At 43.8% G+C, this 26,930-nt stretch overlaps 1 protein-coding gene across 1 annotated transcript in view; it reads left to right on the forward strand.

The window, feature by feature from the left end:
• Positions 1–18,409: 18,409 nt before the first annotated feature.
• The window catches only part of LOC107110968 (protein-methionine sulfoxide oxidase MICAL1-like), a 32,360-nt gene continuing 23,839 nt past the window's right edge, over positions 18,410–26,930 (forward strand). The window contains exons 1-6 of the mRNA XM_015411828.1: positions 18,410–18,673; positions 19,999–20,206; positions 22,660–22,776; positions 24,119–24,220; positions 26,308–26,463; positions 26,774–26,874. Of these exons, the coding sequence (XP_015267314.1) occupies positions 18,410–18,673; positions 19,999–20,206; positions 22,660–22,776; positions 24,119–24,220; positions 26,308–26,463; positions 26,774–26,874 (948 nt within the window). The remainder of the gene's footprint in view (positions 18,674–19,998; positions 20,207–22,659; positions 22,777–24,118; positions 24,221–26,307; positions 26,464–26,773; positions 26,875–26,930) is intronic.

Raw genomic sequence — 26,930 nt, forward strand, 5'->3', positions numbered from 1 at the left:
TCTTTATATAACCTGAATATGATCTATAGACCACATCCATGTCATTAAGCAGCGCTTCCGCCTTCATTTCTGTCACTGGGGCTAACAGTTCACTCATCACTTCTTTAAGATTTTCCCCTCTGTTCTCTGGCACGCCCTGGAAACGAAGGATCATATTGGCCTTTTCCATTTGGACTTGCAACAGTTGATCTTCCATGGAGATTTGTTTCCTTTCCAGCTTTTGCACTTTCTTCTTCACTTTCTGTGTAGTTACAGCCACTTCCTTTACCTTCTCCGTATCTTGCTTCATTATCCCCTCTGTTCTCTGGCACGCCCTGGAAACGAAGGATCATATTGGCCTTTTCCATTTGGACTTGCAACAGTTGATCTTCCATGGAGATTTGTTTCCTTTCCAGCTTTTGCACTTTCTTCTTCACTTTCTGTGTAGTTACAGCCACTTCCTTTACCTTCTCCGTATCTTGCTTCATTATTTGTATCAAGTCGCTTATCTGGGTTTGTTGTGCAGTAATACTTTGAGTAACTACAGACATCTGTTCCTTGAAGTTATTCAGCTGTTCCAGCAGAGGGTGCATATAATCTGCTATAGACTTTGCCACTTCACTGGTAACTTCCGGTTTTGGGCTCTCAGACCCTTTCGCTTTCAAAAGTCTTTCTTTGTCCTTCTTCCCCGCCATCTTTATCGTTTGTTTACTTTCGTAAATTTTTAAAAAGTCTCTGAATGTGCGCTTGACCGAAGAATAATAATAATAAGAGATTGGATTTATACCCCGCCCTTCACTTGGAGTTTCAGAGCGGCTTACAAACTTCTTTCCCTTCCCCTCCCCACAACAGACACCTTGTGAGGTGGGTGGGGCTGAGAGAACTCTGACACAAACTGCTCTTTTTCAAGAACAGCTGTGGCAGAGCTTGTGACTGACCCAAGGTCACATCAGCAGGAGCATGTTGGAGGAGTGGGGAATCAAACCCGGTTCTCCCAGATTAGAGTCCGCACACTTAACCACTACTGCTTGGATTCGCTTTGGTAAGTACTTCTAGGCAGTTTCCCTCGCGTTTTCTTCTGCTCCCCCCCTCAATCGCTCAAAAGTTCATGCGCATAGGAGGCATCCCTCCCCTGCTTGTTTTTTTCCCACTCGGTGGGTGGGGAGCTATCTTTTTTCCTTTAAACGCTTCAGAATTTACTCACGTTCATAGCTGGTCATTTGACCTCGTTTTCATTTTGTTTCTGCCGCGTGATCTCCTGCGCTTGTCCCGGTCAGCGTCACTAAGTCCATACGGTCTCACAGCACGGAGAACCATCGGAACGAAGAGGCGCCTCAATTCTCCAGCATTCCGCCATCGAAGAGGCGATCTCTTATAAGTTCCATGGCCAGGGTCCCTTCGCCGGGCCCCTGGGGGAGTTTTGCGAGCCTGCGCACCCCCTTCTTCGGCTGGAGCGCAGCTTCACCCCCGGGAGGTCCAGGAGGTGAGTCTGCTAGCACGCCGCCATAAACCGGAAGTCTTCCTATCGCTTAACTCTGATGTCACATGACTTCCTGGTATGTGCTTGTAATGTAACATGACCTTTTTAGCCTGTCTTTCTGGTATCATGTGATTTCCTGTCATACACTTGCAGCTCAATGGGTCCAGTGCTGCCTCTTGAGGCTTAAATGTACACACACACACACACACAAACACCCCGAAATGTCAAAGACTACTGACCTGGTGTAATGGCTTACAGTTGCAGAACTTTTGAACATTTGTAAAAGGACTCTGACAAGTGGACGTATCTTTGACAATTGTATAGTAGGATGTTGATCAAGATGGGTAGCCATGTTAGTCTTTCTGTAGCAGTAAAAAAGAGCAAAAGTCTACTTGCACCTTGAAGACTAACAAAATATGTGGCAGGGTATGAACTTTTGTGAGTCACTGCTCACTTCTTCAGATACAGGATGTTGTATATATTAAATGTATACAAATAATGTGAGTTAGCAATCCTAGAGTGAGCCATGAATTTGAAACACTTTTGACTTTCTTTTGTCCATTTTTTGATTATCCACAGGAAAGTAAAAACTTAGCTACAGATAAGCTTCTTACCAGTTCCAGTGTAAACAAGTCCTGACATCATTATACCATTTCCCATAGTCCTGCTCACATATATAAGCAGCACAGGATAAGCAGCTTCCTAGAATTGAGTGGTGGTTGAAGTGAGCTGATAACTGAGAATGGATATTACCTCGGAGACCCCTTGCCTGTTCCTGCCTTTCTAACATCAAATGTCTTGGCCTGAACTAATTGCACATAAGGAAGGCAGGAGGGATTTAGTTGAAGGAGAAGTACAGTGGCTTGAAGTGAGTCTGAACTGGACTGAAGTTGATTATATCTGTAAGGAAGCCTGAATGGAAGATAGCCTGATCCACACCTGAGTGACACACTGTCTACTGTAAACCGAGATGAGCCAAAGATCCCATTATAGGAAATAAGTGTGCACGCTGACCAATGCTCCCTCTAAGCTGTGGAGTCTTGTGAGCAAAAATTCTACTTTGTGAGCTACTGGCATTAAAGCTGTAAGCGAGCCATTTGGCTTCTGCATAAATTAGTTTTCTCTGGATCCATCCTTCCTGAGCTAAGACAAAAATGTGTGAGCCGGAGGCTAAAAAACTATGAGCTGGCTCATACTAAATAAATACTAACTCAGCTTAGAGGGAACTGACTATGTGACATGCAGATTCTTTTAAGAAAGGAGATATAACTGAAAGATGTACTGCCTGCATTTGTCCCTCTTTAGAACTTCCTGGGTACAGAGATTTCTTCTGCGTAAAGATATTTTAAAAATAACTTTTTAAGTGTTCAGTATTTAAGGCACAAGGAGCTGCGGTGGCTCAAGTGGTTAAGACGCTGAACTGCAGGCTGTGGAAGGTCAGTAGTTCAGCAGTTCGAGACCCAAGTTGCCGCATGACGGAGTGAGCTCCCGTCTCTTGTTCCAGCTCCTGCCAACCTAGCAGTTCGAAAGCAAGAAATTGCAAGTAGATAAATAGGTACCACTTCAGTGTAGAGATGTAAAATTTCCAGAAATTTTGAAGCGTGGAAAAAAACCCGGGTTTTTCCCAGTTTTTTTCAGGGAGAAACTGAAATTTTCGGAAACATTGAAAAAAATGCTACATTAGCACTTCTTTTGTCTTTTCTAGATTGAAAATCATTCTGTTACTTTAGGAACATAAACTATAACTATGGACATTTTTACTTGGCATGAAATTATCACAACTAGCATATTAAAAATATAGTGTATCCAAACAGTTATTACAAACAGAATACCCGACCACATGCAAAAACAAAACTGAAACCTTTTTCTTTTCTCATGACAATAGCACCTCCTAAAGGAAGAAATGCATCTTGTTCTTGCATTGGAGAGTTCAGTTTGTAACCTAGAACTTGCTTGTCCTCAGTGCACAGAAATTAGATCAATCTGATACCATATATAGAAATGATTTGGAAAATATTTGAACACCTTGTCTTAAAATATTTTATTCATCATGTTAAAATAAAACGTTCCATAATCAATTTTTTCCCCTTTTCTTTTTTCAATTTTTCCAATTTTTCGGAAAAAAACAAAAAAGGCTTCAGGAAAAAAACGGGGCAAAAACATTTTTTCCCCGAATTTTTCCGGGTTTTTCCCGGGCCTTCACATCTCTACTTCAGTGGGAAGGTAACAGCGTTCCGTGTGCCTTGGTGTTTAGTCATGCTGGCCACATGACCACGTAAACTTTTTCGGACAGCGCTGGCTCTTCGGCTTTGAAACGGAGATGAGCATCGCAACCCTAGAGTCAGACTCGACTGGCTTTCGAGCAAGGGAACCTTTACCTTTATTTAAGGTGCTGGACTGGCACTTGTGGGAGCATTGGTTTAATATTCTGTTTCACTGTCAGGGGAATATATTCAAGATCAGTTAACATTAATTAACTTAACTTTTATGCACTTCATTCACAATGTCCTCACAAATAGGGAGGCTGAAGAGTATAAGTGAAAAAGGGAGTCTGATCTGCAGTTGGGAGTATGCATTCTAGGGCTAGCCATTCTTGTACATTCTTGTGGCGTGGGAAGGCTGCAAAGTGTCTAAATATTTGGAATAACGAAATAAAATCGGTCTGGCATGATCCCCAGAGTATTGAAAGAAGCTCTATATGAAACTGCTGAGGAAAGTAGTCCAGAGATTTGGGCTTCATTGTCATCAATATGCAGATGCAGCAAGCAGAATTACAACAGTGGATCTGTGTACTGGTGGATATAGGGCTTTTGAAGGTGTTTAGCTTCAGATTTTTCTCATCTACAGAAGGGGTTCTGTTTTGTTACAATGATGAATCCATCCCCCCCCCCCCAGTTTACTGACATTGGTGGAAGTATATTTCTTTTGTCCCCGCCCCGAACTGAATAGGGATATAACTTCACAACACCAGGAATGTTGCCTGACGGTAGAATTAGAAATTATGGCAATTCACAGTACTGCAGTAATGGTGTAATAGTGCTGAGGTTTTAAAAATGGCAACTGCAGAAAGCAGTTTAGAGGTTGACAGTCGGAACTGTGCTTTCTAGCACATACCGAAATGCATGTTGTCCTAGGAACATGGCGAAACGGCACAAGGACTGTGCACACACCAGAGAATGTACTTCTATTCCATGCAAAATCAAAACAGGCAGTAAATCAGCTCCCAGGGGGAAAAGAAGGATCATAATAAGAATGGGAGAACAGTGGATTGATGCAGATATAATCTGAAACCACCATTGCTTGTTACAGGTTATGGTAATTGTGTTACATTTGAATAGTGTAGATACTCCCTTAATCCAATCAAGATTGAGATGCTCCTGGTTGGAAGCATGACCGATCTGGGGGTTGGTGCTGTACCTTAATTGGGTGAAGTCTGCAGCTTGGAAGTGCTCCTGGAAACATTGCTGCTTCTGGGAAGTCAGGTTGTGGCAGTTGTGAAGAATGCCTTTTGTTCGCTTCAGCAAATTCTTCAGCCATGTCCCTTCCTAAACAGAAAGGATTTGTTTATGATTACTTACGCCTTAATGACATAAGTTAGTTTCCAGGTCCATTTCTGATGTTCAAAGCACTAAATAGTCTGGAACTAAGGTGCCCCTAAGGATTTCAGTCTTCCATACAGATTACGTGAACAGTGAAATCATCCTTGAAGGGCCTTTTTAATAGCAGCATCATGACTGCAGAATACACTCTCAGGACAGATTTGTATGGCTGTAATCCAGTCATGTACACATTACTTGGGAGTTCAGACACTTTAGATAATTTTTTTCTTTGTGTTGAAAGAAATGGGCACAATGAAGGAAAACCTCTCCAGTCTGCGTCTTCCTGCTAAGATGCACAATAATGACATCTGCTCCTTGAATCCTCTGTTCCAACTGACACTGGTGACGGGTGTGTGTGTGTGTCCCTTTTCGTTATCCTTTCTTAGTGTGGGACTGCACTGCAGGGACATAACATGCTTTGCCAGACTGTCTATCAGATAGCAGTAGCATTCCCCCCCACACACACACTGATTAAGTGGCTGGTTGCTTCTAGAGTGGAATGGGTTAACATTCTTGTTTCTGCTGATCTCTGCTTTTCTTTCTTGAAACAGAGTTTCCTATATCACTGCTGGGAAAAATGGCTTTTGAGATGCCCTTGGCATTTTCAAAGGGCTTTGCTTGAGGCCTACTTAGGCTACATGCTACGATGAATGTGTGGCAGGCCCCTCCCCATCTCTGCAGTAACATCTAATAATTTAGTAATATTAATTCTTATATCTTAACACCTGAAATGCCCGAAGTGGCATAAATATAAAACAGACTAGGAAGGAAGCCATAGAGTTCTTAGTATAAGCTCTAAGACTGACACAAGTAAAAGGAAGGAGTAAAAGAAGAAAAGATATATGACTGATACCATTATATTCAAATTTTCCCTGCCATTGGCTGTGCTTAATTAGCTGCCAGCTGAGGTGGGAGATGGGCAAATGGCTTCTGTAACTAAATGCTGCCAAGGAGATGAGGGGCAGCAGCCATGTGTACATTGTAGTAGAATTTGTAGTAGACTTCATCACATTGGATCCCAATCTGCTTTTGGGTTTAATTCAGAGTGTTAGTTATCACCACAAAAACCTTGTGGAAGCAACCTCTTCTATCACAAGTCTCCGTCATGCATGTTTGAGTACCAACAGGTCTAAGCAGCATGGAAGTGTAAGTTCTGCTGACGTATTCAGCAACAATAACAAAGTTTTTGTGGGTGCTTTGTCTCACTGAAGGAGCCATACAGAGCAATCAAGACTGGATCCATTAGTGTTCAAAATGTACGATGCAAGCTTTCAAATTGCAGTTGTGGGAAGATGCTTACTCTTTATATCTCAAGAAGTTCAAATGGAGGGAAGGCTTTGGGATAATTGCCTTGAATTCATAGGAAATCTCCTGATCAGTGCTCTTTGCTTAACCTGGGTCCCTGCCATATGGCAGGGAATTAGACGCTAGTACCGCGGCTAAAGTGAGCCGCAGCACAGTTGGGACGGCGCAGCGGGATCTCACAGATCCCCCGAGCCGCGTCGCAACACTCCCCGGCACGATCAGATGCCGGGGAGAACGCGACAGTGGGAAGGGGAGCCTGGCGAACTGCGCATGCTCACACATGCGCAGTTCGGCCAGGAGCCGGGGATGCGCCGGCGCAAGGACGCGCCGGCGATCCCACGGCCAGCGTTGCTGCGGCCCTTCAGAAAGAACCACCTCGGGAGGTGGTTCTTTTTCGCCACGGAGCAACGCTGGAAGGGACGGAACCGGGACGGATCCGGCACGCTCCCCAGATGTTGAGGTGGGATCGCGCCGGTTTGCTCCGCCCCCGTTCCGTCCCGCTCCCGGCCCAAATGCGCTCGTATGAACAGGGCCCTGGCTTGTTCTGTTGGTTCTGTCCATATGTCTCTAATTTTCAAGTGAAATGTACCCAGAATGCCTTTTGCTCTCCATGACTCCTACAGTACAGGTCATCGGAGTAAAGTTTAACCATACAGGGAGGGATAAGTGTCTCCTGCCCTTGCCTATCATGTATTCACTTCATGAAGACAAGATTCCTGCTCTAGTTGATGCTGGCACAGCTAGCCTATCTCAAACATTTGGACCTTCATGCTTAGCTTAAAAAAAATCTTATCGATATTCTTTCTTAGTCTGATGATAGGGCTTTGGCTACAACAGATGTACACAGCTACTCCTTTAGTATGCTTAAACTCTGAAGCAATTTTTAGTGTTGTATATTCAAATGTTTTCTCCATACAAGCACAAAGAACCAGAACACAGTTTTTTCCATAAGAAAATGCCTAACGTGTAGGTACTAGAATAACTAGATGGTTGCCAGTTCCCCAGATGGTACATATTCTTCCTGTTTTATATCTGTTTAACTCCGATTGTCTAGGCAGGTAGAGTCACAAGAGGAAGTGGGAGGAGAGGCAGGTGTGAGGTAACAGTCCTTCCCTTTTGCTAGAGGGAGTAGCTATGTGACATATGTGGAACTTGTAAGAGCAGTTTCTATGATAAGCAGCAAGTTGTATAAGCAGTGTATGTCACCACAAGCTGTAATGCTGAAAGAGGAAATGTGAGTGAAATACACTGTCCGTGAGTGTGTGTTTCTGATGTAATGTGGGAAGAGGCACTTTGCCCATCTCCTATGTGGGGAGATGACTCCTGACTGGTAGACATCTCATGTATATCACTCTGGAAGAGACTGAGGAGTCCCACCTTCATAGGTTTACTCCAGAAATGCAAAAAAGAGGCAATGTGACTCTGTTGGGCTTCATCATAATCTGAAATACCACTCTCAGTTTATGGTTCTGGCCAGGGGTCATTTCGTAGAAAAAGGGGTACAGGAGCTCATTAGCATAACTCATTAGCATAACTTATTTGCATATGCCACATCCCTTGACATCACCAGAAGTGTGTCAGAAGGCAACACCCACCACTCAGGCTCCACCCCAAAAATCTCCAACTCAGAGCTGGCGAGCCTACCTGGAGAAAAACTGCTTCAAAACCACAAAAGCACAAAGGAAATTTGTAGCAGGGGATCAGCTTTTGTGAGCCACTGCTCTCTTCTACAGATACTTCATAGCTGAAGAAGTGACCAGTGACCCAGTTATGAACAGAGGCTACAGTTCCCGCATTTGCAGAAGTCTACAGATATGGGCAACATCCTCCTCACTTGCTACCTACATGATAACTCTGTTTCCATGTATCTGAAAATGACTGCATGAACACGAAAGCATACCCAGAATTAAACTTTGCTGGTCTTAAAGGTGCCACTGGACACAAACTTTGTTCTATTGCTTCAGACCAACACGGCTACCCACCTGAATCTATGCAAACCAGAATTATTCAAGAGGGCTCTTCTACACAGGCAATAGGTTTACACTGTACAAAAGACTTATTATTATTATTAGAACAAATTATTAGGGTACACCCAACACCTCCTGTCCACACATGCTTAAGGTAGGATAGCAGCTCAATATTTCATTAGCAGTGGTACTTAAGAATATCTGTTCCAGTGCAACAGAAACTTTGAGTCGTAGCGCCGCACTGCCACCGCCTGGCCGGATTGGCCCATTACAGGCTTCTTGATACCAAAGAGGTCTTTTTTCCAGGCTTCCGAGCTGGACATTCCATTCGCCGGCTAACACCTCCCCAACGGGGGTTTAGTGTGCCCACCCTCTCTAAGGAGTGGTACCCATTTTATCTACTCGCCAAAGCTTTCGAACTGCTGGGTGGACGGCGAGCTGGGGACAAGTCTGGTAGCTCACACCAGCGTGGGCTAGAACTGACAGCAACTCTGTTCAGTTCAGATGTTAACCAGAGGATAAATCCTCTGCGCCACTGCTCCCCTGAACTTTGAGTTCAGTTGCACCTTTAAGACCAACAAAGTTTATTCACATGAAAGCTTAGACCCAGAATTAAACTCTGTTGGTCTTAAAGGTGCCACTAGACTCAAGCTTTGTTTGGCACATTTTGTGTTTATTGACTGTTAACCTTTATTTAAGCTGGTTATAGCCTAACTCATTAGCTGAAAGAGAGGGAAGGAAGGAAGGAAGGAAGGAAGGAAGGAAGGAAGGAAGGAAGGAAGGAAGGAAGGAAGGAAGGAAGGAAAAATTTAAAGAAAGGGATAGAAAGGGAAGGAAGGAAGGAAAGGGAAAGAAATGGAGGAAAGGAAAAGAGAGGGAGCAAAGAAAGGGAAAGAAAATGAAAGCCTCTGTGTATGTTTGCTTTCCCCAAGTTCTAAATTCCGCCACCAGCAGTTAAAAAGGAGCTTGAAGACTTACATTTGAAATGTACCCCTTCAGCTGTGAGTTCCCAGGCTAGAGTACTCACTCAGCCACCCATTCTCAGGTCCATTCAGCATATAAAAACGAAAGTGAAACAACAGCTCCAAGAGGACCAAACTAAATCACACAGATATTAAAGGAAGAGCAGACCGTTCCATTACACATAGCTTTGCCATCGGCTCCCGCGGTGTTTGGGGAGGGGGATCCAAGCCCCTTTCAGCCTTGCCATCTGCTCCCGCGGGCTTGGGGGGAGAAAGCTGAAAGGGCTTGGATCCCTTAGATCCAAGCCCCTTTCAGCCTTGCCATCATCTCCCACGGGCTTGGGGTGGGAAGAAGGCTGAAAGGGGCTTGGGCAGGGAAGCCAGGGATTTTAAAAAAATAAACGTCTCTCCGCAAAAGCGGAGAGGCTCAGGGAGGAAGGCAGGAGTGTGGGTCGGGGAGCTGGGGGTGGGGCCTGCCACCACCTGGGCTGCCGGAGCAGTGCTCTGGTGCGCTCCGGCCTCAAACGACCCCTGGTTCTGGCTGAGCAGGTACAGGGCCACTGGCCAGATCAGGGCAACTCCAGAGACCTGTCTCACTCTGCAGTGAACAATGCATACCTGAGCAATATTTTCCAGCCCAGAACCAGTGTACAGCTCAACTACTGGTTCCAAGTATGAAAATGCTTCTGAAGCCTGAAACTTAGCAGGGTAGATATTTCCCCCCCACTTTTGTTGGTTAAATGACTTGGTAATATTATATCGTATTTAGTGGGTATGTGGTGTTGCTGCCACTTTTTGAAATAAGGTAGTCAAAATACATTTCCAAATAACCAGATAGGTGATTACAGCTGAATTTACATAAGGTGTCTTCAGCCAGTTTTCTAGACAGATTGCAGGAACTGTGCCAGAACAATATATAGCACAATCCTAAATAAGTATATTTGGAATTAAATCTCATTGAAGTAAGTGTGCATAAAAGAGGGAGCAATCGTAAATTGATCTACTTTGGAGCTATGCAAGCTAGCCAAAGCAGGTAACATTTTATGGAATGGCATGCCTTCGTATCTTATGTGGAAAGCAGTCATGTGGAAAGCCTGGGTCTTCCCTTATGTGCTTTTGTTTGGTTTTATTAACCTATTTAGCAGGTTTATGTTGAATACTTTTGAGTGTCTTTAGTCTTGTTTGCAAGTTACAGTGAACGCTTGTATGCTCCTATTATGTAATTTCTGTATAATTTAACATGTCCTGTTTAAACACTTATGCTTTGTTTCAGGTTTGTTTTAGCTCTGTTTCAGGTTGCTGCTTGTTTTCCGATTTCTACAAGCCAAACCCTATTGCACCTTTCTACTGGATGTCCTGTGCTTTTGCTTTTGTGACTCACATCTGTCTTGAATCTCAGTGAGAAAGGTGGACTATAAATAACACAAATAAGTCTGTGTACACTCCTGTGTCTGTCAAAGAGAGCTTTGACTCTTGAAAGCTCATACCCTAAATTACTACTGGAGTTGAATCCAGCTGTTCTAGACCAACACAGCTACCTTCTAAAGCTAGTGTACACTTGATCTTTATGCGTTCATTGAATAATTCTCATATGTGATTGAAACAAATGTTTATCCAGGTACTGGTCCCTGGTTTCATTTGTGAATGCATGCTTGCTTTTCTTACAAACAGCTGTACACATGTACAGGCAGGATAAATGTGGGTTCATTGTAACATATAAACATGACTTTGTGTCAGTCTTTTCCTTTTTAATTATACAGAATTTTTGTTTCTTGATGTTTCATGTTTATGCAAAAATCTCATTCAATAAAAATAGAGCTTTAAAAAAGAGCCAATCAATTTTTTTACAAAATAAAAGACTAGATATTTTATAGTGAATAAAAAAAAGTTATATGGACTTGTATTGTCTTATTTTTTAAAAAAAATGTATCCCACCTCATTTCCTTAATCTTAAGGCAACTATCAAACAACAAAAAGTTACAGGGACACAAAAATATAACAGTTCATTAGAAAAATAAAAGCCATTAAGAAATTAAAAATGCAGCCAAGGCTGCCAAAAGGATTTGCCTTCCATCAAATGCCCTCTAAAATAAACCTGTTTTACACAGCTTCCTAGGTACAGCAAATGAAAAAAGCTGATGCACCAAAGAGAGGGCACCATACAGAAAAAGCTGTCTGAAGAATGTAATTTATTCTCTCAGGACAGATAATTTTACCCTGGCAGAGGTCTCTTGAATTCCCAAGTCTTATGAAACTGACAAGGAAAGTGATCTTGTAGTGGTGTATAGATTCATGAATACAGTGACCCAGGGCTCACTTTAGGTTTTCCTTGCATTCTTCCTGGTTCTGCTCTGACCGACAGCAGCTTTCCAGCACTCAGGCAGAGGTCCTTCACATCATCTAGTAGCAGTTGCTTTTGAGATTCTGGGAGCTAAACCTGGGACCTTGTGCATGCAAAGCTCTACCACCAAGCCACAACCCACTTCATAATAAGTGGGTGGATGTGAACAAGATGCAATTTAACATGGATAAGTGCCGAGTTCTACATCTCGGTAGCAAAAATGAGGAACACGCATACTGGATGGGGGGTATACTTCTAAGTAGCAGTGTGTGTGAACTAGATCTTGGGGTAAGGGTGGACCGAAAGATAAATATGAGCAGTCGGTGTGATGTGGCAACAAAAAAGGCTAATGCAATCTTGGGGTGTATCAACAGAGGCATAACATCCAAATCACAAAATGTCATAATCCTGCTGTATACAGCATTGGACAGGCTGCACCTGAAGTATTGTGAGCAGTTCTGGAGGCCTCACTTCAAACAGGATGTGGACAGATTGGAGCAGGTGTGGAGGAGAGCGACAAGGATGATCAGGGGCCTGGAGACCAAGCCCTATGAGGAAAGGACGAGTGACTTGGGAATTTTTAGTCTGGAGAAGAAGGGGGACATGATTGCTCTCTTTAAGTATTCAAAGGGCTGTTATTTACAGAAGGGCAGGGAACTGTTCCTGTTGGCAGCAAATGATAGGACTTGCAATAATGGGTTTAAATTAAGGGCAGGAAGGTACTGGCTGGATATTAGAATAAGTAAGAATTGTGCAGCAGTGGAATCAGCTGCCTAGAGTGGTGGGGAGCTCCCCCTCACTGGCAGTCTTTAAGCAGCAGCTGGAAAAAACCCTTGTCAGGCTGATCCTGTACTGAGCAGGGAGCTGGATGGCCTGTATGGCTGCTTCCAACTCTGTGATTCTGTGATTCTAAGAGGTTGGAGGATCTTTTCTGCAAGGAAGGGCGAAGAACTGCATGGCTTTCCAGTTTAGAAAAAAGACAACTAAGAGGGGACATGACAGAGGTTGATAAAATTATGCTTGTCTTATGGCCACTAATTTAGTTGGTTCAAAGAAGGAGGCTGGACATTTGCTTAACCCCAGTATGAAACAGGGTGCTGAATTAGGTGGACCCATAGTCTAATCCAGGATGGTTGCTTTGATGTTATTGTAATAATGTTTGTTTACCTGAAATGAAGCAGAATGGATGGTAGCATAGAAAATTGGAAAAGCAATAAAACAAATACATTATATTTCAACAGTCTTTGGATATGGAATTAGTATGAGATCAGGGCCCCCTTTTTTGTATAAAACAACATTAGAAAAAAAGTCAGCAGCCAGCAACCTCTTACATGGTGTTCTATCATGCAAGGGATAGGACAACAGCTTGCCAAGTTTTAATAGTGGAAATTAGACTTGTGAAGGCCATTTATGCACCCAAAGAAGTCTGGAGTGCATAAAAGCTGTTAGACTCCTTCCTTGCCTACTTCATGCTAGATGGCTCATCTACAGAATGTTTGCGATTACACAAGACTGGTGTCTTTTGACTTTCCTAATCAATATTAATTATGAAATGCAAGAGTCCTGGACATCAGGAGGAACTTGAATGACTTCAGCAAACAGGAAAACAGGTTGAGCATTAAATGTGCAACAAAGGCTTGAAGGGAAGTCTGTAGATTTGTAACTGCTTTCAGTTCACACACTGTGTTATAATGCAATTTAAACTCAGAGGAGAGCTAATGTATTCCTGCCACCCTCAGGTGATACAGCTGGACTGAACAGCTTAGACTAGTAGAAAAGAGACATTTCAACACCCAACATTTTAAAGCTGCTTCCTTTGTTTCCTGAGTGACATATTGACTCCTGCAATTCTCTGTATACTGATTTTTCTCTGCTTCATTAAGAGTTTCTTGCTTCTTGCCCACTTGTTCTCTGAAAGAGTCTAACAGTGCAGGGATTTTCTTTTTGTGTCTAGAGGTTATCCAGGTACTGTTTTCCAGAATATCTTTGCAAAGCCAATATGCACCCACAACTCAGTACATAAATATCCTCCTTATACTAACCTCTGGGACCATACCTATTTCTAGTTGAAACTCTGCAAGGATGTGGTAAAGATGTTGTGTTTTCCCCCCAATTTTTATTTATTTATTGTTTTTATTAAATGTATCCACATATCAGATATAGTACATTTATCCTTGTGAGTCACTTCCCCCCCCTTCTCTACCCATACATAAAACTTTCCCCATCTTTTCACAAATATCTCATAGTCCTTTCCTTGCAAAAGTAAACTTAGTCTGTCCATCTCCGCTAATGATAACATTTTATCTAACAGTTCTTCTTTGGGGGGGATTTTTTCTTCTTTCCAGTATTTTGCTAATAAGATTCTTGCCGCAGTAAATGTGTAAAGCAATCAAAGGACTCAAAATTAATAAAGAAGAATTTAAAGTTCAAGCCTTTGCAGATGATCTAGTATTTATATTGGAAAATCCAGTAGCGTATTTAAAACAATTAATAGAAATAATTCAAGCATATGGTCAAGTAGCAGGGATGAAGATAAACTTTAAAAAGTCAAACATAATAACGAAAAGCATGACAGAAAAACAAAGGATACAAATTATAGAACTTTCCAAAATGGAATTGGCAAAAAAAAGTTAAATATTTAGGTATAACGATATCAAACAGGAATAATACATTAATGAAAGACAATTATAACAACTTATTAGCTGAAATAAAAGATCTACAAAGATGAAAAAACCTAAAAATCTCATTCATGGGAAAAATAGCGATAATAAAGATGAATGTGTTGCCTAGATTTTTGTTTCTGGCACAAAACCTACCAATATTAAGGGAAAAAATGTTTCCAAGAATTGGAAAAAATGTGTAGCAACTTTATCTGGAGTGGTAAAAAAGCATGAATAAACCAAAAAGTTATGCAGGATAAGAAAGAAAGAGAGGGCTTGGGACTGCTTAATTGGGAAATATACTATAAAGCAGCAACTCTGACTTGGATTAAGGAATGAATATTATTAGGGATGCCAAGTCCCCCCGGGATCGAGCCCCCGGGGTGAACCCCACCACCAAAGCACATCACACGGAAGTGACGCAAGCATGTCGGGAACACATCCAGCCTGTGCTGAAGGCACTGCACTGGCTGCCAATAGCATACCAAATCTGCTTCAAGGTGCTGGTATTGACCTTTAAAGCCCTATATGGCCAGGGTCTGACATACCTGCGAGCACTATAGTCAGGAACACAACATCGACTGACCATTCCTGGCCCTAAGGACGCCAGGCTTGCGGCCACCAGGGCCAGGGCCTTTTCAGTGGCGGCTCCACACAGGTGGAATGAGCTCCCGGAAGAGATCAGGGCCTTTGGGACTTATTGCAGTTCCGCAGGGCCTGCAAGACGGAGCTCTTCCACTAGGCTTTCAGTTAGGAGCCGCCACTCCTCCTCCACCACCACCAACATCAGTGGTTTTGGGTTGGCTCTGGTGCCAGGGAGGGTTTGCGTTATATTACCACACCAAGCTGAAGATCATCAATGCTGATAAAAATGGTTAGTATGCCATCTGAATCATTCAATGATTACCATCAAAGAGTACCATCACTAGCACTTTAATTGTTAATTGTTTTTAATGCTTAATGTTGTCGTTGTAAGTTGTTTAAATTTTGTACATGGTTTTTATGGTACAGGGTACCAATTACTGTAAGCTGCCCTGAGCCTGCTTGCGGGGGGGGGTATAAATCAAAATAATTAATTAATAAATAAATCTGTATATTGATAACAACCAACCCCAAAATTACAGATGATGTGGCCTCTACAGAAGGATTGAAGAGCTTGGGGGTTAGGATTGTTCCCTTATGGACTCCCACAGGGTAGGTCCCACACTGATGATCTGGTCTCCAGTGGCAATTCTTTGAGTACAGTCCATGAGGAATGAGTTGAACCAGTCCAATGCACAACCCCTGATTCCTTCTTCTGCCTCCAGGTGCCTCAACAAGATGGCATGGTCCACTTTGTCAAAGGCAGAAAATAAATCCAATAGGAGCAACAAGAGACCTGACCTTTGTCTACATTTAGATGGACGTCATCCACTAAAGCCAGCAGAGCCATCTCCATTCCATAGCCTGGTCAGACACCAGACTGAAAAGAGTCTAGAGCAGATGAGTTATCCAAAAAGACCTAGATTTGGTTTGCTACTGCTATCTCAATCACTTTGTCTAGGAAGGCAGATTAGAAACAGGGCGATTATTGGCTACAATATTTTTCTGTAGGGATGCTTAATGCCAATAAAGGTAACTGAACTGAAAGATGGTCTTTTTAGTAGCAAACAAATAACCAACCACCTTTCTGAGCGGCTGAGGGAAGGTGCCCTGATTTAGTGATTGGTTTATAATAGATACTAAGGATTTATTGATGTGGTCTTTGCATGATTTTAGAAGCCAGGATGGGCAAGGATCCAGGGCACAAGTAGTGGCCCTCACAGATCCCAGGAGTTTGTTGACATCCATCATGTAAACTAGGTAAAGGTGGTCCATAAATAGAACGGGTGGTGTATTAGACACTTCTTCTGATGGATCTGTGTTACAGTCAGTGTCCAAATCAGAGCATATTCTTGCTATTTTATCAGCAAAAAACTTTGCAAAAGTATCACAACTAATTGTCTGGTCCTGATACAATGAAGGCTTAGTTTTAGGAGTTGACAGATGCCTTGTTACCTTAAACAATTGGGATGGTCATGAACTAGCTTATGGAATACTAGCAGAGAAGTAACGTTTCTTAGCAACTTTTGCCACCGCTTCAAAGGTCTTACAGTGAGCTCTATGACATGATCTGACAGATTCAGTACGAATTCTCTGCCAGTGCCATTCTAGACATCTCCCAGCCCTTTTCACATCACCTAGCTTTGTGGTAACCCAAGAGTAGGACAGGTCAGTCAAGGGGTGACCTTGTTGGTAGCCTCAAGGAGCATCAGATTAATGCTTCTACTGCAACCTCAACAGTGTTTGGAATCTTAAAATCCCTTAGAGCATTCTGGAATCCAGTAGGATTCATGAACCTCTGTGGGTGGCCCATTTTAACCAGGCCCCTTCTGTGGTGTGCTGGAGCCGCATTGACCTTGGTTCAGGGTGAATCTCCAGGGTGTGATCCCTTTCATGTGTTGGGCCAGTAATGATTTGGGAGAGGCCCAAGGCAGACAAAGAAGTTATACTTGGCATGAATGTTGAAGTCCTGCAGAATGATGAGTCTGGGTGTCTCCAGCACTACATCTGAGACCACCTCCTCTTGTACAGACAAGGCACCAATGGAGACTTAAGCAGAATGTCTAATCTATCCTTCATCCCTAATGTGAGGTGTATACAGTCAATGCCAGTGATGGTTTACACTGGAAGTCTGTGAAAGCTGAAGTACTCATATGGAGGATAATGGCCGTGCATCTTCCCTGACCAACTGTGCATGGTTTATGGATGAGGGACTACATAACCAATTGGTGGTAGGTGGGACACCAAGGTTCTATGGAAGCAAGTTCATTTATGCAAATATCCTGAGGGGGAAACATAATAACTCACTTGAGTGTTAACACTCAGGTAAAGATTCAAAATATCTCACATTACTTAGAAAATATAGATGGTGGTCACACGCGCGAGATAATGCGGGGGGGCGGGCGGAAGCAAGGCTATTTCCTCCAGAGGAATTTGACCCGCAGTTGTGCGATCACACAGTCCTTTGAAGCTGCGGGGGCAGCCAGCCACTGCGTGATCAGATGCAACCACGAGTGAGTTGGGTTGGGTTTTTTTGGCCATTTGTTCCCGATGCACTTAAATGGGGAATTGATGAATCACACCTCAGCACTGAGGGCTCCCTGTGGAGTGTGTGATGATGCGCATACTGAGAAGGGGGGGGGAACAATGTCATGGAGTTGGGATGGCCTGATTAGGCCATCCTGATGCCATGAAAGCACACTGGAGCAATCAGACAGGGGAAAGTCCGTCTGTGGCCCGTAGCAACCCGTTTGCTACCAGACTTTCCCCGGTGTCTTTTTACTCCGCTTCAGTGGCAGCACAAAACAGGACAGGTGCGGGGCGCTTCCCAGATGTTCATGTCTGATCGTGCCCTTTAAATCTGCCTGGCATTCGCGCCTATGGCGGGGCTAATTGTGCATGTGATCGCGCCCTACAGTTTGGCATTCTGCCTCATGGATTAATCAAGACAATTGATGCTGAGCTTTTCATTCAGAAAGAGGTTCTTCTGGCATTGTGTCTATTCAGAATGATGAAGAAATAAGAAAACCTCCAATTATTTTTTTTTAAATGTCATAGAAAGGGTTTTCCCCTGTGGTTTTTTAAAAAAAATTACAGTGAGGTTTTTTTAAAATTATGGTAGGGGTAAGTGAACGTACAGTCCCTGCCTTACATGTTCTTTCTTTGCATTATTTTTGTTGTTGTTCATGTAGATCATCTCAGAGGAGTTGGGAGAGGTTTAGACCACCCTTGGCAAAAGCATCTGTGTATCTCTAGGGAGGGCTGTCCCTCTTGTTCCTAAGGCTGTGCAGATCTTGAGTGCAGCTGTTATCCTGAATGGGCCGATGCATAAGGGTGAACAAAGCAGTGGCTGCTCTTGCATCCCTTTCTGTCTCCAAGGGCCAGCCAGCCACAACTGGAGGCAAAGGGCTCCATCTTGCTGTCTGGCAGCTCCAAGTCCCAGATCTCCCTGAGATGCAGGAGGTGTTGAGAGTTCACCCATTATTCCATTCTTTCTTTTCCAGGCTTCTTTCTCGCTACTGAGTTACCAGAAGGATGAATCAGCAGGATGGAGAGCAGAGCAATCTGGCTCATTCCCTGTTCGAAACTTTTCTCCATGCCAAGCAGAACAAAGAGGTGCTGAACAGCTTTGAGGCTCTGTGCAAACATCTGGGCCTGGAGCATACTGGCCAGCTCCAGTTCTACCACAAGCTCAAGTCTTGCCTCAATTACTGGAATGCCAAAGCTCTGTGGGTCAAGCTGGACAAGAAAGCCAGTCACAGAGACTATGATCAGGGGAAGGCATGTGCCAACACCAAGGTAAGGAGGAAGAGGATGGCTGCTGCACTACTTTGAGATAGGTCACCACATAAAGTGCTGGGAATTGTGCTGCCTTAGGATCAGTTGCGACATGGAAACCAGATGTCTTCTCCTAATGGCAAGCTTCTGGTTCAGGGATATTGCATGATCCTGGGACATCATACCACATAATTTGTTGTTGCTGGGAAAATGGGATTCATTGCTCAGCTTGTGGAGCAGCTGTAATTGGAGGTGCTGTCTGGAAGGTGACCATCATAACTGATGATGAATGAGATCTGTCTCCACGAGAACTGCTGTGGCATAGTGGTTTAGAGTGTCAGACCAGGACCTGGGACAGCACTCTGCCCTGGAAGCTTGCTAGGTGGCCTCGAGTTAGCATACAGTGTGTTTCTTGCTTTTTTTCTCCTTTGGCAAACAATTGGAAGTGATTGCCAGTGCTGTGGTAGAGAGTTAGAAAAAGACAGCAGTTCAGGTACTGTTTAGACAATTTTAAAAGAACACAAAATAACAGCCACTTGATGGGGAGGAGGCACATCACACATCACTAGTGAGGTCACAAGCCCCACAGAGTTGGTACCAGTGACTTTCATGTGACAGCATTGCACACAGCACTATTGCTTGCCATTGCAATTAGTTGAGTAGCTCTGTGGGGTGGGGAGGAGTTGCATTTTCCGACTTAACAAACTGTTGCATGGAGCATAAGAGTTGAACAGAGAGATTGGTGGCAAATAAATTTGTTCCTCATAGCAAGAAGTGCTATCCTGACAAAATGTGTTTGGATCCTCTGGAAGATTGTGTGTAGTGGTTAGAGTGTTGGAATGGGATGTGGGAGACCCAGCTTTGAATCCCAACTCTGCCCTGGAAGCTTGCTGGATGACCTTGGGCCAGTCACGCCCTCTCAGCTTAACCTGCCTCTCAGAGGTGTTGTGAGAATAAAATAGAAGAGAGGAGAGTTATATAAGCCCCCTTGGGTCACCATTGGGAAGAGTAAGAGGGGGTATAAATGAAGTGGATAAATAAATGCTACAACTGAAAGTTAACCAAGCAAATATGGTGCACACAAATGTGGTCCAGAAAAGCCCACTGTCACAAAAAACTTACTGCTTAAAACTTCCCTGTTCTCAACAAAGGAAAATAATATTCAACTGATGTGAGGTTCTGGGCCTCCCCTTGTCCCTGAAGAGCCATACCGTGGCTGCTGTTTGGATTTGGACTTGTTAAACGTTACATTTAGCTCCAGTGTTCATTGTCTGTCAGCACCAGTGTCTACTGTCTGGCACTGTTGTTGTTTTTTTAATTAATCATTCTGTGCCCACTTCTTTCAGTGCCTGATAATTGGGGCAGGCCCCTGTGGTCTCCGCACAGCCATTGAGCTGGCCTTCCTTGGAGCCCATGTGGTGATAGTAGAGAAGAGAGATGCCTTTTCCCGGAACAATGTGCTGCACCTCTGGCCTTTCACCATCCATGACTTGCGGGCGTTGGGGGCCAAAAAATTCTATGGTCACTTCTGCACAGGTTCCTTGGATCACATCAGTAAGTACAACAGGGAAGACTGGCTGACATAGTAGCAGATTGGTGTCCGTTTGCAGTACCATGGAAATGATACTGGCAATGAATTAATTGGCAATGATGGTGGTGATGGAGACAGGTTGGCAGAGGAATATTTGACCAAATGCAGAGAAAGTTTGTTGAAAAGTCAGCAAAAATGTCAGAGTGTTTCAAGGGCCAGCAGTTTTTCAACACAACATTTAATTGTGATAGCTGGGTCACATCATGAGCACCATGCAGCTTTTGGTATTATAGATAAATTGTATGTTGCCCTGGGTACTCTGGCAATGATGCCCAAAAGTCCTGCTTGTCCTCCAGGGGTCTGAATTAATCCTTGTGATTTTGGTCTCATGCAAATCCAAGTGATTGTCAGCCAGTCGGAGGCCATGGAACTCCACTGGATGGGAGGGGGTGAGCAAGCTTAGGAAGAGTGAAGAAAAAGCTTAGGAAGAGTAAAGATCTTCAGACAGGAGATTTCGTAGCTCTGCATCAGCTCAGCCAGGCTTTTATTTGGCATTTAGTTAGGGTTTGGGGTCAGCTTTGGGAAGAAAACTTGCTTCAGTGAGTCAAGTAAGCATCCTGTTAAGGGCCCTACATTCCTAACTTACTTGCACAGGTTCTGTGGACAGGAGCTCTGTGTGATAAAAGAGCAGCCCTGCACCTGCTGAAGTAACCTGTCTGGAGAAAGGGGAATCAAATCTCCCTTCAGGCTTTATCCCCTTTCCTTGACTCTTAGCTATAAAGTGGTTACTCTCATTGGGGAAAGCTTGTCACATATGGGGATGAAACTGAGATGCAGTTCCCTTTATATACTGAAATATTTTCAGATAAGAGCCTTACTCTTTTAAATATGTTATTTTCTGTTAAATAAACCTTAGTTGTTCTCCATCTGTGTCTTGTCTGTCTAGTCAAATATCTATGAAAAAGTGACTTCTGCTTACCTAATTTAGTTCCTGTTGTTGTTGTTTTTAAATGCTGATGATTGTGGGCAGTTGGGGTTTAAAGAATCTATAGGAGAAGCCAGAGTGAGGGACTGGACTTTCTTCAGTCCAGTGGGCAGTTGTCCTCTGTCTTTCTCTTTCTTACCCCATAGCTGCCACAGGTACCCTTTCAAATGACAAATCTTATACAAATATTTTAAGTCAGCATATACATTGGGAAGCCTAACAAGGGAGATGCAGCCTGTCAACCAACATGTGTTGAGGTTGGCTTTGCTGTGACTTGTACACTATTAGCTCATAGTTTTGTTTTTGTTTTTAGCCATGTTGGTTTTCTGTACAAGTCAAGATTCCTCAGTATTTTACTTTTGGGGGCTTAGAATCCTCCTTTTTAAACCCAGAAGCCATGATACCCAGCTCTACCTCCCCCCACTGCACCTAATTCCAAGGATGCTATTGATGTTTTGAACCAGTGCTTGGAGTCAGTAATGAGCTGGATGAGGGTGAAAAAGTGAAAATCCTGATGAGACAGAGGTTCTCTGGGTTTTGTAGAAAGGGCAGGCCAGGGACTTGAGATCTCGCCTGTCTTAGGTGGAGTTATACTCCTCTTGAAAAGGCAGGTTTGCAGGTTGGGAGTGTTGCTTGACCCAGCAGTCACCTTAGAAAATCAGGTGGCTGCGGTGGCTTGGAGCACTTTTGCCCAACTGCATCTTTTCCTGATTCAGTTAGATCTAACCATGGTAAACTATGCCTTAGTTACATCTAGACTGGACTATTGCAATCTGCTGTACTTGGGGCTGCCCTTGAAGAGTGTTCAGAGGCTGCATCTTGTTCAGAATGCAGTGGCTTGACTGCTGGTCGGGGCCAGCTATCTCAAGTATCAATTACACTGGCTTCCCATACACTTCCAAGTCCAATTCAAGGTGTTGGTTTTGACCTTTAAAGCCCTACATGGCTTGGCACCAGGGTGTCTGAAGGACTGTCTTCTCCCATATGTTCCTGCCCAGAATCAAGAACACAGGGAGAAGCCCTCCTGACTTTCCCATCCATCAAAGAAGCTCAGGACCTTTTTAGTGGCAGCACAACAAATGTGGAACAGCCTTCCCAGGGAGGTGTGCCTTGCCCCGTCACTTTCAATCTTTAGGAGGCAGTTGAAGATAGTTTTATTTTGGACCACACTTGGTTAAGTTTATTAGCAGTACTGAATTGTGATTTTAAATCTGTAGTTTTAAAGTTTTTATTGTATTTTATGTGTTCTGTGTATGCTGTAAGCCACCTTGAGGTCCTTAAGGAAGAAAGGTGGCTAATAAGTAAACAAGAACTCAGAGTTCCCAACACCAGGACTTTGACAGGGAGATCAAGACTCAGGCTTCTTTCCAAAATAGGGAAGGAGCTAGCTCAGGTAGCTGGTGGGTGGGGTTGGACACTGAAAAAGACTTCAAGGTGTCCACTGTTGATATTTAGTAGACCAGCAGTGGTTTTCTCTGTTTCTTTTTACAGGTATTCGTCAGCTGCAGCTGATCTTGCTGAAAGTAGCCTTAATCTTGGGTGTGCAGATTCATAACAAAGTGCAGTTTAAGGGGCTCATTCCACCTGCAGCGATGTCAGATGGACAGGGTGAGGATGTCCAGAGACCAGATCCCTGGAGGCTTCAAATACTATGTATGGTATCCAGGCCCCTCATTCACCACCTGTGTGTCCACCTGTGAAGAGTGAGCAGGTTTTCTTTTAAAAAGCAAAGCCACTGATCTTTACTGATTCTTTTCTCCTTGCTGAGAGTGGAGTTCTTTCCCTAAGTAAAATACTAACCTGGTGCCTTGTTGGTAGCATATTTTACTGCTGTTGTGTCTAAAATGCAGAGAATTAACATGCCTTGTAACATTTATAGCTAAAGAAAGACTATCTTTTGGGCTCAGAAACAATCCCTAATATTAGACCTGGCCTGAAGTTAATATGTTGATGCAAAATAAACTCAAAGGCCCCGGTCACATGGGCCAGATAACGCGGGGGGGGGAGGCGTGGCTGTTCGTCCCGGAGCAAAATAAAGTGTGGTAGCCTGATCACATGGACCCCCAAGTCTTCGCGCTTAGGATGTTAGCTGGCGATCACACGGCAATGCTGGAGCGTGGCAAAGAAGCGGCGCGGCAAGCGTTTGTGCACATGTGCAGTTCCGCGGAGCAGCACTGCTTTCAGTTATGCGTTTGTGTGCATGTGCTTACAAAAAACATCTGGTTTTGACGGGATGTGGATGGGCGCCGGATGCCATGGGATACCACTCCTGCGATCAGACGCCCGCCTCTGCCCCACGTTTTCTGGATACTAGTGCACTTTCCGAGGTACATTTTTACTGTGCATCTTTGGCGGGACGCCACGGGTTGGCCACGGGTGCGCTACGCTTCCCAGATGTTGTGGTGTGATCGCGCCCCGAAAATCTGCCTGACATTCATGCCTTTAGCACGGCAAATCCTCCGTGTGACTGGGGCCAAAATCAGTTTGTAAAACTCACTTTGAGAAGATAATTCAGGAGAACCATCATTTCTTGGGAAAGTTTCTTTTTCATTTCCCCCTCTTGATCTTCTGTTTTTCTTTACATTGCTGTCAAACCATTACTAGAAAGAAAACAGGGCTTAACACCCCCCCCCCCATCCCACACCATCACCAAAGTTCCTGTTTTTAGATTGTTTCTCATGTAATGCAGGTTTGTCAAGCTATCTTTTCATGAATTTCCTGTTTTAATTCATGGGTGATGCCCCCTCTTTGCAAGAAAAATCCACAGATGAATGTATGTTTTGGATTTCACATTAGGACACTATAGGACTGCTGCATGTCTTTCAGAGAAGAACCTCTAGAGACTGAGAGTTGTCCTTGCTGCCTTTATAAATAGGCATGTCCAAGGGAGGTAAGGATGGGATTGGCAGCGAGGAAACTGATTCCTCTCCCCCACTCTTTATTCTTGCAGTTGGTGGCTGGAGGGCTGTGCTGCATCCCTGCTTCTCCCCCCTGAGCCAGTATAAATTTGATGTCCTCATCTCCGCAGGCGGAGGCAGGTTTGTTCCAGAAGGTGAGTGGTCATTTAAGACCTGCAGAAGAGGCATGCTCCTTCTGTGGTGCTCAGAGTCTGCAGGAGAGCTTTTGTAGCAGGGTGAGGGGGCAGAGTTTGGAGAATATTAATTTCATTGGTAGTTTTTCTGTGCAACATAAGAAAGCTCCAGGTTTCTTACCAGCATCTTGTTAGGGCAAGAGTCATTCTCGTTCTTAATCCTGGCCTTGAAGAACTGTCCTCTTGCTGAGAGAGGGAAGCTGTGTTTCTGGCTCTCTTGTGTGGGGCAGATGGTCCCCTCTTCCTGAACAGAGTACTAGTGGCAGTCAAAGCAGATGAGAAGCTACTAGCTAGCCAGGACAGATCCATATAGATGTAGCAGTCTGGGTTTTGGAGCCTAACCAGGATTATTCACCAGGGGAAAATGGGTTTGCGTTGTTACATGTTCATATGATTGGAGACATCCTTCTAAAACCTCAGCTTCTGCAATTGTGTCTTTTAGATTTCAGAGAAACAAAGCTTCCTGTTTCTCCTGGTTTGGGATCTAGTAGCTGAATGAATGAATGAAGAGAAAAACAGAAATTGCCTGTTTTTTAAACAATGAATAAACAATTTAAAATTATACAACACTTTGAGTTTTGCAAACAGAAAATCAACTCATAAATTAAACAATTCTTATTTCATGACTGAGGGACTGGAGATGGACCATTCTTTTGCCACTGAGGACTGTAGCTTTGCTTTTCAGTGCCTTTCCTCCAGCTCTCCCAATTAACTGTATTAAGGAGGTCCAATTCATTCTTAGGAGTGTATGAAGACAAGAGCAGTTTCTTGGCTTCACTTTAGCTAACCCTCTCACTGTCAGCTATGCTGCCATGGGGGTTGGGGAGCTCATTCTGTGTCTTGTTAATTGCTTTTGCATTCCTATCCCTGCTGTTATGCCTTTACTGAAATGCTTATCTCTACAGATGTGCAGGAGGACGTTGTATTGTCTGGAAGTCTCCTATGTACTGTGAGAGACTACTGCTTCCCAGCTTTCGCCACCAAACGGTTTCCTAGCTGGTCCCGTGCGCGGGAGGGTAGCTAATTAGCCCATGCCATGGGGGAGGGTGCATACGAATGCCCTATATCCTATTTTGCTCAATGGGTTGCCGCCATTCTTAACAGTGCCTATGTTACTGCACCTATAGCTTTGCAATAAAAGTATAACCGTTCCTGAATGTGTGTACTTCGTTGTTAGCTGTGGGTTCTGACACTCACTTACAGTCTACAGCAACACCAGCTATGTGTATGAGCCCAGCCATGGATCTGAGTAACTTGTGTCATAAAACATCTGAAAGGCATCTAGCCATGGGTCAGGAGAGGAGATGGAAAATGAAAAGGGAAAGGGAGAATTTTCTGCAGACAGTTCGGCACCAGGGAGGTAGCAGCTATGGGTACATCATTTACTGAGGCCTGGCCAGACCATTGACGGTGCTGGCCTAGCTGTCACTGCAGCAATTCCCTGTCTCTCACCTTTGATTTTTCCAATCCTGCCCACAATGCCACCATTCCCCAAACATGAGATACAATTCCTGTTGTGATCCTTTGATGCTACTGCTTTTCCCATGCAGTGTGTTGGAGTTAGACCATAAGAAGAAAGTATGATTTTTCCTTAACGATGTCCTGAGCTTTCTCTCACTGTTCCCTTAGAAAATTTCATATTCAATATTCCATCTTCCTTTGAGAGATGGTAACTGGCACATACCCCTCGGAAGATTCAGTAGTTATCTGAGCTGGGGATTGGAGATGAGCCTCTGGAGGTACAATGGCAATCTGGTTTGATAGATTCAGGCAAGGTAGCCGTGTTGGTCTGAAGCAGCAAAAGAAAATTTGAATCCAGTGGCACCTTTAAGACCAGCAAAGTTTTTGGTCTTAAAGGTACCACTGGACTTGAACTTTAATCTGCTTTGGTCACTTTTAAGATTGCAGATATTGCAGATGAGGGAACTGTCCACATTTGGGGTATATCCACCATATGATTCTTGTCTGTCTTCTCTCATCCCTACTCTCCTCCATCCCTCCACCGTGTTGCTGAGATAATGGGAAGGTCTCTCTATGTTTATCCCTAGGTTTTAAGCGGAAGGAGACCCGTGGGAAACTGGCCATTGGCATCACTGCCAACTTTGTTAATCATCACAGCAGGGCTGAGGTGGAGGTGGCTGAGATCAGTGGAGTGGCTCGCATCTACAACCAGCAGTTCTTCCAAAACCTCTATAACAAAACAGGTCAGGGCCTAATACTCCCCACCTGCAATCAGCAGTGCCTTGCCGTGTATGTCATTCCATGCCCTGGAATGGCAGAAAGCAGGGAGGCCTGGTCAAAATTGTGAGGTTTGTTTGTTCTGTCTCCGTGAATCCTTACCACTATGATGACTTCTAAGAAAAGTAGGGTCAGTTGTGCAAACTGGTTTTTTCAGAGTATTAGGTACAGCTCAGGTTTCTTGGCATAAAATTTCAGTTACCTTCTTGATATTGGTATTTTTAAGTCCCAGCATATATGACTGTGGCTTTTTTTTTTGTCTTTGAACAACTCTAGGTATTGACTTGGAAAATATTGTCTATTATAAAGATGACACTCACTACTTCGTCATGACAGCCAAGAAGCAGAGCTTGCTGAAGAAAGGAGTCATCTTAAATGTACGTAAGAGACTACAGACTCTAACAAGGACCATATGGGAAGGAGACAGATATGG

This window comes from Gekko japonicus, unplaced genomic scaffold (assembly GCF_001447785.1).
Source record: "Gekko japonicus isolate JY-2015 unplaced genomic scaffold, Gekko_japonicus_V1.1 scaffold309, whole genome shotgun sequence".
NCBI classification, from domain to species: domain Eukaryota; kingdom Metazoa; phylum Chordata; class Lepidosauria; order Squamata; family Gekkonidae; genus Gekko; species Gekko japonicus.